This window comes from Rhinatrema bivittatum, chromosome 3 (assembly GCF_901001135.1).
Source record: "Rhinatrema bivittatum chromosome 3, aRhiBiv1.1, whole genome shotgun sequence".
NCBI classification, from domain to species: domain Eukaryota; kingdom Metazoa; phylum Chordata; class Amphibia; order Gymnophiona; family Rhinatrematidae; genus Rhinatrema; species Rhinatrema bivittatum.
In genome coordinates, this window is record NC_042617.1 from 594,044,684 (window position 1) to 594,063,442 (window position 18,759).

Consider the following 18,759-nt stretch of genomic DNA (forward strand, 5'->3'; position numbering starts at 1 on the left):
TCTTTATATTTCTTGAACGCTGTTCTTTTAGCTTTTATTTTGTCAGCCACCTCCTTTGAGAACCAGATAGGTCTCATTTTTCTCTTGCTTTTCTTTACTTTTCTAACATATATATTAGTTGCCTTGCTGATTTCTCCTTTTAGTTTGGTCCACTGTTGTTCCACATCTCTCTCGTTCTCCCAGCCTTCTAGTTCTTCCTCCAAGTACTTCCCCATTTCATCAAAGTCCGTGTTTTTGAACTGCAAAACTCGAGTCTTCGTGCTACTTCTCCGTATCCTATTTGTGATATGAAACCATACTGTATGATGAGACACAGAGGAGATCATGGAGGGGAGGAGGAAAAACACAAGGGCACAGGGTAAGGAAGTGAGAGATATAAGAGATACAAAAAAAAGGAGAAGAGATGGGAAGACAAAGGAGAGGGGAAGGGGATAGAGGGGAGAAGACAGGGGAAGAAGAGGGGAAAGGAAAACAGGGAGAAGTGATGAAGAGGAGGGGAAGCAGGGCAGATACTGGTGAAAAAGAAGGGAGGAAACAGATAATAATGTGCCCCCACCCAGTCCAAATTATGAATTACCCCTATTCTTGGGATGGGGAGCGCCACATGAGAAATTATATTTACTAATATGATTTATCTTCGGGTTCATAGCCTGAGTGGGGGATGAGACAAGGTCCGGGTCACCTCGATATCCCAGTTCTGTGCCCTCTCCAAACCACCTTTCATTTGTGGCACACCAGAGCAGATAAAACCATCACACCAGAAGAAAACAGTAATTAACCCTTTTACTAGTATAATTTGACATCTAGAGATCTAGGCGTCACATTGAAATCGTTGGCTCAGTGTGCTGCGGCAGTCAAAAAATGCAAACAATGTTGGGAATTATTAGAAAGGGAATGGTGAATAAAACGGAAAATGTCATAATGCCTCTGTATCGCTCTATGGTGAGACCGCACCTTGAATACTGTGTATGATTCTGGTCTCCGCATCTCAAAAAAGATATAATTGCGATAGAGAAGGTACAGAGAAGGGCAACCAAAATGATAAAGGGGATGGAACAGCTCCCCTATGAGGAAAGGCTGAAGAGGTTTGAACCCAGCTATACTAACTGCACTAACCACATCCTCTGGCAACAAATTCCAGAGTTTAATTGTGCATTGAGTGAAAAAGAACTTTCTTTGATTAGTTTTAAATGTGGCACATGCTAACTTTTCATGGAGTGCCCCCTAGTCTTTCTATTATCCGAAAGGGTAAATAACCGATTCACATCTACCCATTCTAAACCTCTCATGATTTTAAACACCTCTATCATATCCCCCCTCAGCCGTCTCTTCTCCAAGCTGAACAGCCCTAAGAATTTGAGCTGTGGAGTTTTGATGTTGTGTCCGTCGGTTCCTGATTCCCTCTCTCCGCCCGCCTTACCTCTTTGGCGCCTCCCTCTTCGTCCGCGGGAAGATTGGCTGCCGCAGCGTCCTTCTGGCGAAGTCCTCCGGCGTCCCCAGACCGGCTAGATACTGCAACCCGCCATGTTTTTTGGAGGCCTAGGGGCATGCGCGCGGCGCAGCCCCAACTGAAGTACCGGCGATGGCGCGAACCTCAGGGGCATCCCCCTGAGATTTAAAACTCCAGGGTGGAAGACTCAGAGCCAATGTCAGGAAGTATTTCTTCACGGAGAGGGTGGTGGATGCCTGGAATGTCCTTCCGGAGGAAGTAGTGAAGACCAAAACTGTGAAGGATTTCAAAGGGGCTTGGGATAAACACTGTGGATCCATAAAATCTTGAGGATGTGAATTGTATTTATTTATTTATTTATTTATTCATTCATTTTTATATACTGTCATTCGGTTCAGCCATCATAACAGTTTACAAAGTCAAACAAAAACAGATAAATTATACATAGTTAACAAAAAGTAACAATGGGGGGGGGGAATGGAAGGAAGGGGAAGATGGTGGGGTGGAAAAGGGAGGAAAAGGGGAAAAAGGGAAGTAACAGTAATAATATTAATTTATCATAAAGGAGGGATTCTATCATTACTTCTTATAAGTTCCAAATTGTAATGAATATGGTTGATGCTAGTTGTAGATACTTTTTCTTTCGTGCCTGGGTTTGGTTGGTTGAGTTGATTGTAGAAGGATTGTTGATACCCAGTGAATGTTCTGCAATATCTCAAGACGAAGACGATACGATACCCAGTGAGGGGGTGGCTTGCGGGAATGATGGCTACTACCTGGTGATTAATACCCTTATTCAATAAAAATTCACACGGTTAATGCGACTCCAACATTGCTTTATGCTTCAATGGCAAGAGGAAATGTGGGAAAAAAGATTTGCATTCACAAAAAAGCGTGGGAGTAGCTTGCTTGTTGCGGCAGTTACTACCCCAAACCAAATAAGCCTGATACTTCACTTTCAATGCATATCCAAGCAGCTCTCTGCTTCAATGGCAGGGGGGATTAAGAAAAAAGGATTTATATTCAGACAACCACCAACAAGGACTAAATTGCACAGGCTGGGTAAACAAATAAGCATGGGAGTAGCTTGCTTATTGCAGCGGTTACTTCCTGGAACCAATCAAGCCTAATACTTCACTTCGAATACATATACAGCGTAGCTCACTGCTTCAACAGCAGGGGGGATTGAAGAAAAGAGGATTTATATTCAGACAACCAACAAGGACTCAATTGCACAGGTTAGGTAAACAAATAAGCATGAGAGTAGCTTGCTTATTGTGGTGGTTACTACCCCAAACCAATTAGGCTTGTTACTTCACTTTGATGCAGCTCCAGCACTGCTCTCTACATCAGTGGCAGGGGTGGAAGGAAATTAGAACCAAAAAGTTACCAATAAGGGTCCTGACCTCAGCGGTCAGAGTAATAGTTAAGAATGAGAAAAATAAGTGTGAAAGTTTGCTGGGCAGACTGGATGGGCCATTTGGTGGTCTTCTGCCGTCATTTCTATGTTTCTATGTAGAACTTGATGAAATGAAAGGCTTTCTTTGAAAGAGGTGGTCTAGGGAAAGTGACTTTCTCAATCTCAGTTAATGAACTGAAAGCTTCTTTTAGGAATTTGAAGAGTATTTCCAGTAATATGTATCTGTGGGAGTTACAATTTAAATTCCTACATAGAGCGTACATCTCCCAAGCCAAAATATCTCAACCTGCGAATTATGGGAAATGTTTAGTAGAGAAGGGGGCATTATCCCATGCTTTTTGGTTTTGTGTTAAAATTCTGGCCTTTTCAGAAAAGGTGCGGCAATACGTGAATGATGTACTCCAGTCTGCTTACTCCAGAATTGGTGCTGTTCGAAGTTTGCCTAAGTATATAAAAAAGGGGGGACAGGAGTTTTGTGAGGAAGGCTTTTATTTTGGGGAAGAGGTTGAATTTGTTAACATGGAGAGAGGAAGTTGGGCCATCATCTTGGCAGGGCGTAATTCATTACAATGCGCTCCATAAAAACAAGTCCGCTTGGCTCAAGACAATGCCCCACTTCCACTCCTCTAATCGCCCTGTGAGATCCGCCCTTGCCGGCAATCTACACACCCACCCCTCAAAATTGCACACCTCACCACGACCAGAGAAAGAGCCTTCACTATTGCGGGTCCCAGCCTCTGGAACTCACTTCCCACCCATCTACATGTTGAACCATCCTTGCACACCTTCAAAAAAGGCATCAAGGCATGGCTTTTCAGGCAGGCCTACCCTGCGGCCAATCAAACCTAGACCTTATCCCCTAACAACACAGAACTCATCCACCCCCCTGATTTTTATGGTCTACGATTAAGATGTCATTTTTTCTTTTAACTGCTCTCATCTGATACCTTGATCCTTGTTTTAATTTAAAGAAATGTTGTAAATAATTTACCTATGCTAGCTTGGTTGCTCCTCTCTCTCTTCACTTCTGCCCTTTTCTCTTTCTCTCTTTCTCCTTCCCGCCCCCCCTCCCCTTTTCTCGCCTGCTCCAACCCCCTGTTCCCTCGTTCATTGTAATTTCCTCCTTTCCTGAGTTAATTGTAAACCGGTGTGATGTGTCCCACGAACATCGGTTTATTAAAAGTTCCTAAATAAATAAATAAATGATGTTTATGGAATCCACGGTTTCACATAATACGTTTCAGCAACAGAGGCATTTCCTAGATGTCTGGGACAACTATATACAGTGCCTTTCGGGGCGAGCAAGGAGCCAGACTTTGAACAATTTCCATGGTTTATAGGGGTGCATCCTTCAATATTGTACAGTTGGGTTATCAAATTGATGTCCGGGGGGGGGAGGTGCTAAGAAGGTATCTGTAGGGGGATGGGAAGGACTGATGGGGAGAGTGTTGCATGTTCCTGACCTAGGTCTTGGAGGCCTGGATGTGGTAGAAGAAGGGCAACCCGAATGTCTTTGTGTATCTAATAAAGGGGATAAGAGAGGGGAGGGTAAAAATGGGGGAAATAGATGCAGCTGACATGATGATACGGAGAAAAGAATCTGTTGATTTCATGTAAATGAAAGTGTTGATTTGTGTTAACTCTTATTTGCATTTCATTCATCATTGTATGTGGTTGGCTGAATAAAAATGTTAAACCATAAAACAGCTTGCATGGGCTAAAGTCTGCAAATACCTATTACTGACAGACTTTAGCTAGAAGTTTCAAAGTGGGTGTGTGCATTACTGACGCTGACAGACAGACATTTGTGCACTTATATACTTAGGAGGTAGAGATTCAAAAGCCGTTCAGATGGATAACTCAAAAGTTATCTGTTTAAAAGGTTAATTTGGCAATTTCAGCCACTTATCTGGCTAAATTATAATCAAATAAGTAGTTATCCGGCTATAATTTAGACGGATATAAAAGGGAAGCTCCAGGGAAGGGTTCAGTTGTGCAGCTGATTTAGCTGATGCTTCAGAGCAGGTCTACAGTTATCCAACCTCATGTGGCCAGACAACTAATCATTTATCTGATTATCTTCCAAAATATTCAGTTAAGTAGAGATATGTACAATGGAAAAAAAATATGTAAACGGGCCTGTGGCCGTTTCTCTTGTTCCTCTCTCCAGATTAATAGATGAGAGTCTGTTGACCTTGCATCTCATGGCCACAACGCCTTCCAAAATATGATTATATGCCCTGGCTCACCAACCCTGTTACTGATTTTAAAAATGTTTCAATCTTCCCCCTCAGATGCCCCCTACCCACCCATGGTCTGGCCAGCCCTCAGCCCTCAGCCCTCCCAGGCCCTTCCTCCATATTCCCCCAATCCCTGCTGGGAGTTATCCAGTGCTCCAGCTCTGTCAGATTCAGCGCTGGAAGCATAAGTTACGCACAAGACTCTGTGCCGGAAGTAGGTAAGATAATAACTTGATCCCAGTAGGGACTGGGGGAATCCGAGGAGAGGAATGGAGGAGAGGTCCGATGGGGAGGGTTGAGGACTGGCTAGCTCTTAAACCCAGGGTAGCTAGGGGGGGGGGTCCAAGTGGGAAGATTGAAAAATGTTTTAACTTGGTAACAGGATTGGCAGACGGGGCATATAATCATACTTTGGAGGGCTTTGCGGCTGCAAGATGCAAGGTTGACAGGGCCTCATCTATTAATTTGGAGAGAGGAACAAGAGAAATGGGCCACAGGCCCGTTTACATACATATCTTTTCCATTGTACACATCTCTTCTTAATCAGATATCTTGAAAGATATCTGGTTAAGTACCCACATGAGGTTGGATAACTTCAAAATCTAACTGGCTATATTCTAACATATGGTAGATAACACAAAGGCTATAAAATGGCCCTTATACTTAATGAATAACAATATAGCACCATAAGGACACCAATTAACAATATACCATATTACACTGCATCAAGTTTAACATGCATATAATCAACTATCTTCACAAATAAAAATTTTATTTTAATATATATATTTTATTGTACATATAATTGACAAGTATTAACATATCACAAAATTTAGTAATTTAAACATTGTTTTTTTTAAAGCAATCTTTTTAACAAGTCTTTTTAAACAACGTGTGGACATCACTACTTAACCCTCAATATCCCACATAAATACCAACAATAAATATTTCCATTATTTAAAATACAACCAAATCATTCATCTATCCACATTCATCCAATTAATTAAAAACCCTCCCAACATATATTGCACCATATCCCAAAAATTTTTTAATGCATTATTCCTTAATTCAAACCATAGGTATTATGACATATATTATATGCTAATTCAGAACATGGGTATTCTAAAGATTTTCAACTTGAGTCCACGATCTTAACATACTCAATTTATCAAATGTTAGTAAGTTATGATTCATCACCCCAAGGAACCTCGTTTCGCAAAATAGCTTCTTCAGGGGTTACCCTTCGCGGTATCTAATACAGACTCTCCCTCTCACCGAGAGTGTCAATTCCCCGTTGTCCCGAACCTTCCAAATGTCATTACACCGGTGACAACACCAACACTCTATGGAGTCATCAAACCGTCTCATATATTCAATATATATCTTCAAACACTTCCTCAGCACAAGATATATCAGTGTTATGATGATACGTTGAGTGGGGGCGTCTTGAGAGTTGTTCGTATATTATGAAGGAGAATGATATATACATCCGGAGAAGTTTTTGAACAGCGGGGATAATGATAATATGTGAATTAACGCTTATATAACTTGTGCTGAGGAAGTGTTTGAAGATATATATTGAATATATGAGACGGTTTGATGAAATAAGACTCCATAGAGTGTTGGTGTTGTCACCGGTGTAATGACATTTGGAAGGTTCGGGACAACGGGGAATTGACACTCTCGGTGAGAGGGAGAGTCTGTATTAGATACCGTGAAGGGTAACCCCTGAAGAAGCTATTTTGCGAAACGAGGTTCCTTGTCGGGGTGATGAATCACAACTTACTAACATTTGATAAACTGAGTATGTGAAAATCGTGGACTCAAGTTGAAAATCTTTAGAATACCCGTGATCTGAATTAGCATATAATATGTCATAATACCTATGGTTTGAATTAAGGAATAGTGCATTAAAAGAATTTTGGGATATGGTGCAATATATGTTGGGAGGGTTTTTAATTAATTGGATGAATGTGGATGGATGAATGGTTTGGTTGTATTTTAAATAATGGAAATATTTATTGTTGGTATTTATGTGGGATATTGAGGGTTAAGTAGTGGTGTCCACACGTTGTTTAAAAAGACTTGTTAAAAAGATTGCTTTAAAAAAACAATGTTCAAATTACTAAATTTTGTGATATGTTAATACTTGTCAATTATATGTACAATAAAATTATATATATATATATATAAAAAAAATTTTTATTTGTGAAGATAGTTGATTATATGTATGTTAAACTCGATGCAGTGTAATATGGTATATTGTTAATTGATGTCCTTATGGTGCTACATTGTTATATTCTAACATAGCCAGTTGGGTTTAAAAGTTATCCGGCTCCATGTAGGCTGGTATATTCAGCGGGACTTTTATCCCTTTGAATATAAAGGACAAGATAACGGCTAACTTTAGCTGAATAACTTGGCCACTAAATGGCCTACTGATTATTGCCTTTTAGTCGCATAACTTTTGGAAATTGAAAGTACCCGCGCTGCTCTGTCTCTACCCCACCTCCACTCCCAGAATGCATCTTTGTAGCGCGTGTAAAACTGCATGTGAATTCGCTTGTGCGTGCACTTTTCTGCACAGCCCTCCCCGAGAAATTTTCAAAAGTCCATTTACACCCATAAAACCAGGGTTTATGCGTGTAAGACCTTTGGAAAATTATCCCCCAAATACTATCAGGTGTTCAGGTCTTTCCTCCCATCTACCCCCACAAGGACTTTTCAGTGTTATTCCTAAAAGACTGCAGATGTCTTGCGTATAAACTGTTTGTCCCGATCTCTCTGTGCTCAGCAGGAGTGTCTGCCTGACGTGAAGGAGTATTTGATTAATTGTATTCCCTATTTCTTTTTCTGCCTCTCATTTCAGAACGGTTTGATCACCACTGTCCTTGGGTGGGCAACTGCGTGGGGAAAAGAAACTACAGATTTTTTTATATGTTTATTTTATCGCTGTCCTTTCTGACAGTTTTTATCTTTGCATTCGTTATCACCCACGTCATTCTTCGTAAGTATGCTGACGAAATCAAATGCAGTCATTTCTTTGACCTTTTTTAAACTCCTTTAATCTGTTCCTTTGTATCATTGAGGATTTAGTCTCTCTCCTTCTGAATATTTCTGTTTTAGGTTTCCCCCTGGTTTATCTGTACCGATGTTGGTCATTTGCCCAGCACTTGCTGAGTTTTGAGAGTACCATGTTGCTGTTGTATCATTATTCTGATTGCTTGACTTTGGAGGCCATGTTTTTTGACTTGCACCCAATCGCATTCATCCGAGTCACATCTACACCATGCTCACAAGATATAGATGAGCTCAGTTTTCTTGATGTGTGTTTTATGGCCAAGGTTTACTGTTAGGAGATAACTAGTTACGTTAAAAAGTAAAGCATTTGTTAAATTCTGAATGAAATATAAAAGAAAACCATTTTTATTAGTATATTTGATGCAATTTCATTCTGAGTTCAGTGTCTTTTGCATGGTATGCTGCTGTATCAGACAGGGCTTCACAAACCTTTCTGAGAAGCCCACAGCCCAGTCAGCTTTTCAGGAAATACGTAATGAAGATTCATGAGAAATTTTGTATACATTGGAGACTCATTATATGCACATTAATCTCATTCATTGTGGATATCCTGAAAACCTGCTTAGCTGTGGGGTTCCCAGGTCATGTTTGGGAAGCACTGATGTAAAAACAGTATGTGAACAAATATTTAGAAATCTGCTTGGCCCTTTAGCTAGCAGGAGACTAGATGTGGTAATTCGTGAAGCTCTCACATCCAAATTCATGTAGCAACTACATCTTATGGAACCATATAAAAGCTGGAAGGATCCTCAAGAGGACATCTGCTCCTCTATTCCCATGCCTATGGGAAACCTCTGCTATAGAACGGTGATGCTGTTGATAGGAATAATGTTGTCTGATGCTTGTTCTTCAATCACTGCTGAAGATCCTTGTACTGAATCTAAACAGTAATCTAAACAGGACATCTGCTCCTCTATTCCCATGCCTATGGGAAACCTCTGCTATAGAACGGTGATGCTGTTGATAGGAATAATGTTGTCTGATGCTTGTTCTTCAATCACTGCTGAAGATCCTTGTACTGAATCTAAACAGTAATACAAGTGATGTACATTAATCTTAGTCTTTTCCCCTCAGTCCAGCTGGGCTCACCTCATGTACATTCATCAGTAATTTAGCAGCACAATGATGTTGTCCCAGGATCTCTGGTTTTACTTTGGAAATACATAAAAATTGCAGAATTATATAGCCAGTTAGGTTGCAAGGAAACCAAAGTTCTATCAAATCCGCGTTCTTCTAGTGTCTTGAAGCTATCTATGTGGTAGTTCAGGATAGTGAAAATATTACTCTGTATTACAGCCCATCCTAGTGGCACAGTGGGAAACTAGTCTTTAGAAACCTGAAGTATGTCAGTTGGCAAAAATATGTAGATTAATCCATTTTCCTAGATTTTAGGAAAAGATCAGACTTATCTGCCTAACTTACATGGGATATTCAGAGCACGGGTATCTCCGCAGTCATAGCCGGATAAGTTATATCTGACTAAGTTAGACCCCTCTATGGCAAGTCTAACTTATCCGATTGACTTAACCGGATAAGTACATGTAAGTCCTTTAGAAAATTATCCCCTAAATACTTGGAACTACACCCCGATCCACCCACTGCCCACCCAGAACATATCCTGCTAGCTACTTATCCGGATATTCAGTGGCCAGCACTTAGCTGGATAAATCCAACTTCTCCAGCTAAGTAACGTTTGAATATTGGTCTCCAATTATATTGCCACACCTGCTTATCTTTTTATTTTCCTCTAAGAACTAGTCCAGTTTTGCAGTGATGTTAATTAGTGGTGTAATAATGCATCTTTGTTAGGAAAATGTTCCTTAATTTCACCACTTCAAGTTAAGAATCTGTTCATTTGAAAGTGGAAAATAGACGTCCTCCTAGCTTATGAGGATGTTCCCTTATTTTGTCAGTTGTTTTGGAGTAAACTCAATGAAGAGGTCATTTGTATAATTGGACAGCAAAATTACTATTCCCCTTTCCCCCACAATTGTCTAATGAAAATAACCCCTACTAGAAATCTTTCAGACTAAATATGTAAACCATTTCACCTTCTCCGATAGATTATTGGCGCTTGCTATTACATCCCTTCCAGATTGCACCATCTGCTAGAGTTCCCATGATGCCTTCTTTTTCCCAGCATCTTTGCATTGATCTTCTGGAGTGCAGAAGCAAGGTAGACAGGCCAGAGGTCCTGCAGTGTGGCTGAGGCTAGTCTGAAGAGCTACAATGATTGTGCAGGGAGTCTGACAGGTTGCAGGATTCCCGTCCTGGGCCTGAAGTCTGATTGCATCCTTAAGTTTCTTGTAATCTTGTGATTGAGTGGAAAAACTGGAGGGCCTCTGACTGAGACGAGCCAGGTCACCATGAATCATTCTCCTGAAGGAAAGGACCATCTGGAGGTAGTAAGGATTGTGTGTCCTGTACCAGCTGCATGGGTAAAAACTCACATTTTATTTTAAGAGAGCTCTTTGTTGCTCCTTTCATCCTCACCCAGTCTGTGAGGAACAAAAGTATCCCACTGTTGACAGATCATTTTTTCTGGTCTATAATGGAGCTGCTAGAGTGAGGAGAGATCTCTGCATATTAGCGGAATAAGCAGGATATTCTACCCCCCACTTTCAGTTGTATGAGGCCCGCCTCCTGTGCATTGGTACCTTGGAGTTATTTAAATGTGTTTATCATATCTCTCCTATCCCACATTTCTTCTAGGGTGTACCTGTTTAGATCTTTAAATCTGTCCCCATTCACTTTGTAGCAAAGGTCTCTGACCATTTTAGTAGCCACCCTTTAGATCAACTCAGTCTGGTTTATATCCTTTTGAAGGTGCAGTCTCCAGAACTGTCCACAGTTTTCCAAATGGTTTCATCAGGGACTTATAAAGGAGTAATATCACCTCATTTATTCTGCTAACCATTCCTCTCTCTATGCACCCAAGCATCTTTCAGTCTTGTACCATTGCCTTATCCAACTAATTGGTTAAGAACATAAGAACATGCCATACTGGGTCAGACCAAGGGTCCATCAAGCCCAGCATCCTGTTTCCAACAGTGGCCAATCCAGGCCATAAGAACCTGGCAAGTACCCAAAAACTAAGTCTATTTCATGCTACTGTTGCTAGTAATAGCAGTGGCTATTTTCTAAGTCAACAATTAATAGCAGGTAATGGACTTCTCCTCCAAGAACTTACCCAATCCTTTTTTAAACACAACTACACTAACTGCACTAACCACATCCCCTGGCAACAAATTCCAGAGTTTAATTGTGCATTGAGTGAAAAAGAACTTTCTCCGATTAGTTTTAAATGTGCCCCATGCTAACTTCATGGAGTGCCCCCTAGTCTTTCTATTATCCGAAAGAGTAAATAACCGATTCACATCTACCCGTTCTAGACCTCTCATGATTTTAAACACCTCTATCATATCCCCCCTCAGTCGTCTCTTCTCCAAGCTGAAAAGTCCTAACCTCTTTACTCTTTCCTCATAGGAGAGCTGTTCCATTCCCCTTATCATTTTGGTTGCCCTTCTCTGTACCTTCTCCATCGCCATTATATCTTTTTTGAGATGCGGCGACCAGAATTGTACACAGTATTCAAGGTGCGGTCTCACCATGGAGCGATATAGAGGCATTATGACATTTTCCGTTTTATTCACCATTCCCTTTCTAATAATTCCCAACATTCAGTTTGCTTTTTTGACTGCCGCAGCACACTGAACCGACGATTTCAATGCGTTATCCACTATGACACCTAGATCTCTTTCTTGGGTTGTAGCACCTAATATGGAACCTAACATTGTGTAACTATAGCATGGGTTATTTTTCCCTATGTGCATCTGGTTATCTGATATGAAATGATCACCTCCAGATTTCATCCCCATACTGTACTGCTACTTTGGATTTTGAAAGCCCAAATATATGACTTTGCATTCTTTAGCATTACATCTTATCTGTCAGACTCTAAATCATTCTTCAAGCTTTTCTAGATCCCTTGTTATGTTTTCCACACCCTCCAAGATGTTCTGTTGCAGATTTTGGTATGATCTGCATAATGAACAATTTTCACAGTAGTCCTTCCACAATATCACTTAAGAAAATGTTGAAAAGAACTGATCCAATGACTAGTCCCAGTGGCACACCACTAGTAATGCCCTTCTCCTTGGAATGAGCTCCATTTATCACTACCTTTTATCACCTCCCACTGAACCAGTTTCTAACTCAGTCACTTTAGGGCCAATATTAACATAGTAACATAGTAATGATGGCAGATAAAGACCAAATGGTCCATCTAGTCTGCCCAGCAATTTGCTTTTGGTAGTAACTGCCTCTTCATGCATGTTACCTCCATTTGTTCTGTTAAGGATAGTAACTGCTGCTCCCTGCAGGTTACCCCCATGCATTACCCTTTGCCTTCTGTTAAGCATAGTAAATGCTGTTCCTTGCAGGTTACCCCTATGTGTTCTGTTAAGCATAGTAACTGCCACTCTGAGCAAGGCACCCCATGAAGAAATGTTATATCACCCCTTTCTTTGTCTTTAGGGATTCGCAGTGTTTGTCCCATGCCTTTTTGAATTCATTAACTGCTCTTATCTTCACCACCTCTTCTGGGATGGCATTCCAGGCATCCTCCACCCTCTCCATGAAGAAATATTTCCTGATATTAGTTCTGAATCATCCCCTCTGGAATTTCATATGGTAACCCCTGCTTCTACTGTTTCCTTTTCAGAAGAAAAGGTTTGAAGTTTGTGCATCGTTAATACCTGTCAGATATCTGAAGGTCTGTATCATATCTCCCTTGCACCTCCTCTCCTCCAGGGTATACATATTTAGATCCTTCAGCCACCCCTTGTTGGTCTTCTGAAACAAACCCCCCTACCATTTTGGTCACCTTCCTCTGGAACGTTTCCATCCTATCTCTATCTTTTGTGAGATACAGTCTCCAGAACTAAACGTAGTACTCCAAGTGAGGCCTCACCAAGGTTCTGTATCATGTCCCTTTTCCTGCTAGTTATACTTGTCTCTGTGTAGCCCAGGATCTTTCTGGTTTTAGCTTCCACCTTGACAGATTGCTTTGCCACATTCAGATCACCAGATACAGTCACTCCAAGGTCCCTTTCCTTATCCATGTATGACAGTCTTTCACCCCCTATCACATAAAACTCTCTTGGATTTCTGCACCTTAGGTGAATGACTCTGCACTTCTTGGCATTGAATCACAACTGCCAAATCTTTGACCACTCTTCAATTCTTAAATCCCTTTTGATTCTCTCTACTCCTTCATGTTGCGCCGGAGGTGGACCTTTGGCCCGAGGTGGGGTTGACGCTACCCGCAGGGCAAGCCCTTTGGGTCCCTACCGTCGGGAGGCGGAGACATAACGAGGGTCAAAGCCAGAAGTCAATCCACAGTCAAGGGGTTAATAAACATGTGGATAAAGGTGAACCGGTAGATGTAGTGTATTTGGATTTTCAGAAGACATTTGACAAAGTCCCTCATGAGAGACTTCTAAGAAAACTAAAAAGTCATGGATAGGAGGCGATGTCCTTTCGTGGATTACAAACTAGTTAAAAGACAGGAAACAGAGAGTAGGATTAAATGGTCAATTTTCTCAGTGAAAAAGGGTAAACAGTGGAGTGCCTCAGGGATCTGTACTTGGACTGGTGCTGTTCAATATATATATATATAAAAGATCTGGAAAGGAATACGACGAGTGAGGTTATCAAATTTGCGGATGATACAAAATTATTCAGAGTAGTTAAATCACAAGCGGATTGTGATACACTACAGGAGGGCCTTGCAAGACTGGAAGATTGGGCATCCAAATGGCCGATGAAATTTAATGTGGACAAGTACAAAGTGTTGCATATAGGAAAAAATAACCCTTGCTGTAGTTACATGATGTTGGGTTCCATATTAGGAACTACCACCCAGGAAAAGGATCTAGGGATCATAGTGGATAATACTTTAAAATCGTCGGCTCAGTGTGCTGCAGCAGTCAAAAAAGCAAACAGAATATTAGGAATTATTAAGAAGGGAATGGGTAATAAAACGGAAAATGTCATAATGCCTTTATATCGCTCCATGGTGAGACTGCGCCTTGAATACTGGGTACAATTCTGGTCGCCACATCTAAAAAAAAGATAGAGTTGTAATGGAGAAGGTACAGAGAAGGGCAACCAAAATGATAAAGGGGATGGAACAGCTCCCCTATGAGGAAAGGCCGAAGAGGTTAGGGCTGTTCAACTTGGAGAAGAGATGGCTGAGGGGGGATATGATAGAGATCTTTAAGATCATGAGAGGTCTTGAACGAGTAGATGTGAATCAGTTATTTATACGTTCAAATAATAGAAGGACTAGGGGGCATTCCATGAAGTTAGCAAGTAACACATTTAAGACTACTTGGAGAAAATTCTTTTTCATGCAACGCACAATAAAACTCTGGAATTTGTTGCCAGAGAATGTGGTTAGTGCAGTTACAGGCCGATACAGTACAGTGTGCTCCGGTGGAGCACTCTGTTAACCCGCATTTGGATGCGCGTTTTCGAAGCGCTAGCTTTTCCCCTTATTCAGTAAGGGGTAATAGCACGGGGGGCCTGGGAGCGATCTGCCGCTCCCGGGCCATCAGCTGCCAGTAACCAAAATGGCGCTGGCAGCTCTTTGCCCTTACCATGTGACAGGGGCTACGGTGCCATTGGTTAGTGCAGTTAGTGTAGCTGGGCTCAAAAAAGGTTTGGATAAGTTCTTGGAGGAGAAGTCCATTAATGGCTATTAATCAATTTTACTTAGGGAATAGCCACTGCTATTAATTGCATCAGTAGCATGGGATCTTCTTAGTGTTTGGGTAATTGCCAGGTTCTTGTGGCCTGGTTTTGGCCTCTGTTGGAAACAGGATGCTGGGCTTGATGGACCCTTGATCTGACCCAGCATGGCTATTTCTTACGTTCTTTTTTTTATTTATATCACGACGAGTGCAGAACAAGTATCACTTAGTCCACAAGTGTCTTCCAATATGTTTATTATTGTATCTTCATAATATTTACAATGAGCGGCAACTCCGTTCTTTGTGAATTACAACATATTGGGTCCCCCGACACGGACCCACGTTTCGCCGTGGCTACTTCGGGAGGGACGTGAATCTCACACAATATCTGTATATATCTGAAACATCATTTAACAAGGATATATACAGATATTGTGTGAGATTCACGTCCCTCCCGAAGTAGCCACGGCGAAACACGGTTCCTAACTATAAGGAACTATTTAATCTAGTGGCTAAATTAACTAGTGACTCAAAGCAAATAGGGGAAGATCTCAATGAAGATCGGTGTAATGAATTGGCAGACTTCTTTAAAGAGAAAGTAGAAAATTTACTAGCCAATTTTGATGACAATACACAACAGACAATAATTCTTGACACTAAAGAACTTACCAAGTGGGACAGCTTCGATGACATTTCAGAAATAGAAGCTGAATCTTTGTTGAAAACTATGAATCCGGCTAACCACCCTTTAGATTCTATTTATTTTATTTATTCAAAGTCTCTTCTATACCGATGTCCGTTCGCACATCGCATCGGTTCACAATAAACAAGAACTTTTAGGCGGAGCCCTTACATAAAACAGAAAATATACAGGTAACTATAGGGAGGAGCCCTTACATATAACCAGCAAAGAACAAAAACCAGGGGAAGGGTCAAGGGTAGGGGAAGGGTCATGGGTAGAGAAAGCATATACAATGAATTAAAAAACTATAAATTATATACAATAACTAAGAAATAACTTCAATAATGTACAATGTACAAAATGAGGGACATAACGTATTCCATATTCCGTGTTCAAACCGCTTTCAATAGACGTAGATCGCAAAATTACAATACAAAGGGTATTTATGTAATGGGGGGTGTCATGGTGTAGGCTTGCTGAAAGAGCCAGGTTTTCAGTTTTTTCTTGAAAATGGGTGTGTATGTCTCCAGGCGAATATCATGCGGTAAGGAGTTCCAAATGGTGGGGCCGGCTAGAGAGAAAGCTCTGCTTATGGTGGAGGAAAGTTTGAATGATTTGATGGATTGGGCACGTAGAGTTCCTTGTAGAGCTGGGCGTGTGGGTCTATTGGAAGTACGAGGAAGGAGTGGGGGGTTGATCCAATTGAGGTTGGAGTTTAGTAAACGTTTGTGGATGATGGAAAGTGCTTTATAAAGAATTCGTGATTGTATTGGGAGCCAGTGTAGTTCGCTAAGTATGGGAGTGATATGGTCCCTTTTTTTGGAATTTGACAGTATACGAGCAGCGGCATTTTGACAGTATACGAGCAGTATACGAGCAGCGGGGATGCCAAGGAGGAGTGCGTTACAGTAGTGTATTTTGGATAGAATAATAGACTGGAGTACTGTGCGGAAATCCGTGAAATGCAGCAGAGGTTTAAGTTTTTTTATTGTTTGAAGCTTAAAATAACATTCCTTTATGATGGAGTTAATATATGATTTAAAAGTGAGATGATTATCAATAAGTACACCTAAATTGCGAACGTGGGTGGGGAAAGTGGAGGATGAGTGTGTAAGTGGAATGTCTGGAAGCGATTGTTGGAAATTATTAAAAGTTCAGTTTTGTTAGGATTTACAGCTAGGTGCATGTCATTAAGGAGTTGGTTGATGGAGGAAAGCCAGGATTCCCAGTTTCCTAGAGCAGTTTGGAGGGAGTCGGAGAAGGGGAAAATGAGTTGCACATCGTCAGCATAAATGAAATGCTTGATGTGCAGGTTAGAGTGCAAGGTGGTAAGAGGAAGCATGTATATATTGAAAAGGGTAGAGGAGAGGGAAGAACCTTGGGGGACACCCTGGGGCAGACTGATGGGGTCAGATTCGTTATTATCAATTGGTATAACAGATTTAAAATTAATTTTGGAGGTGGTAGTACCAGCACTTACAAAGATTATTAATACATGCTTAAAAGAAGGAAACCTCCCAACCAATTTGAAAGGCGCAATTGTACGTCCTATTCTTAAGAAGAAAAGCTTAGATCCATCTATTTTGAACAATTATTGTCCGGTCTCTAACCTGTCTTTCCTGGCAAAGATGGTAGAAAAGGCAGTTTTAAAACAATTAACATATCATCTGGAATCTAATGAAATTTTAAATCCATCACAATTTGGTTTTAGACATCATTTTAATACAGAACATTACTTTTATCTCTATCAGATACGGTTTTAAGAGGAATGGACCATGGGAAAGCATATCTGCTCATTCTTTTAGATTTATTTGCAGCCTTTGATACCGTTAATCATAAATTTTTAATTAGGAGATTAGCGGAAATAGGAATTGAGGGAACTGTTTTAGAATGGTTCAAATCTTTCTTAACGAACCGTTTTTTTCAAGTGCAACTGAAAAATACATGCTCCAACAAAATTAATCTTAACACAGGGGTGCCACAGGGCTCCTCATTGTCAGCCCCTTTGTTTAATATTTACATGTTACCAGTCTGCAGGTTGTTGTCAGGGCTAGGATTGAAATATTTTTTATACGCGGATGACATTCAAATTTTGCTGCCAATAGAAACATCAGTAGAGGATATGTGCAAGCTTTTATCAATATATATGAAGGCTATCAAACAGTTGCTTAGCCAGATGAGACTTGTTCTTAATGCCGAAAAGACAGAGATTATCATGTTGGAAAGAAAGACCTCCCTAAGAGAAATAAAACAGATACACCTGCACGACAATATCACCCTACAATTCTCAGAGGTTATCAGGGACTTAGGAGTGATAATTGACCCAGAATTCACATTTAAAAGACATATCTCAGTAAAGGTAAAAGGAGGGATATGCAAAATTACTAATGCTCAGAAGGCTGAAACCATTATTGGACACAAATGACTTTCGTACAGTCTTACAGGCACTCGTGTTTGGAAGCTTGGATTATTGTAATTCACTTTATTAGGACTGCCAGCATCAACAATTCGTCCCCTGCAGGTACTACAGAATGTGGCAGCCAGAATCTTAACAGGGACTAAAAAGAATGAACATATCACGCCAGTTTTGGCTAAATCACACTGGCTACCGATTGAATATCGAGTCAAATTCAAGGCTATGTGTATTTTGCATAAATTGATTTTCGCTGACCAGGTAGATTGGTTAAATGCAGCAATAAAATTGCATGTCCCACAGAGAAACTTGCGTTCAGCAAATAAGGGTCTCTTAACTTTACCAAATGTTCACTCGGCCCATCTGAACCAGGAGAGGGATAGAGCACTGTCGTTAGCAGGCCCAGGAATTTGGAATACGCTCCCAGGAGAATTGAGGTTAGAGCCAAACCTAAAAAAGTTTAAACGAGAGCTTAAGACCTGGTTTTTTAGTATAGCTTATTCGAATCAATCTTAAGTCACCTTAGACCGCCTGTAATGAATTTTAAGGTACCAGATTTGTAATCACTTTTAGTTCTTATATGAAAATTTATTTTACAGTGCTGACTTTTAGTTTTTATTTGAAAAGTTATTTTAGATTGTAACAAAATGCGTCTTAGTTAATTTTAATTAGGATAGGATTCTAATGTATTATCCGAAGGATTTTATGAGTTGAATCT

The 18,759-nt window shown here is 40.6% G+C and overlaps 1 protein-coding gene across 2 annotated transcripts in view; it reads left to right on the forward strand.

Annotated features, from left to right (window-relative positions):
* The window catches only part of LOC115088443 (probable palmitoyltransferase ZDHHC14), a 400,884-nt gene that overhangs the window by 305,692 nt on the left and 76,433 nt on the right, over positions 1–18,759 (forward strand). For both annotated transcript variants that reach the window (XM_029596720.1, XM_029596721.1), the window contains exon 4: positions 7,980–8,117. In XM_029596720.1, the coding sequence (XP_029452580.1) occupies positions 7,980–8,117 (138 nt within the window). The remainder of the gene's footprint in view (positions 1–7,979; positions 8,118–18,759) is intronic.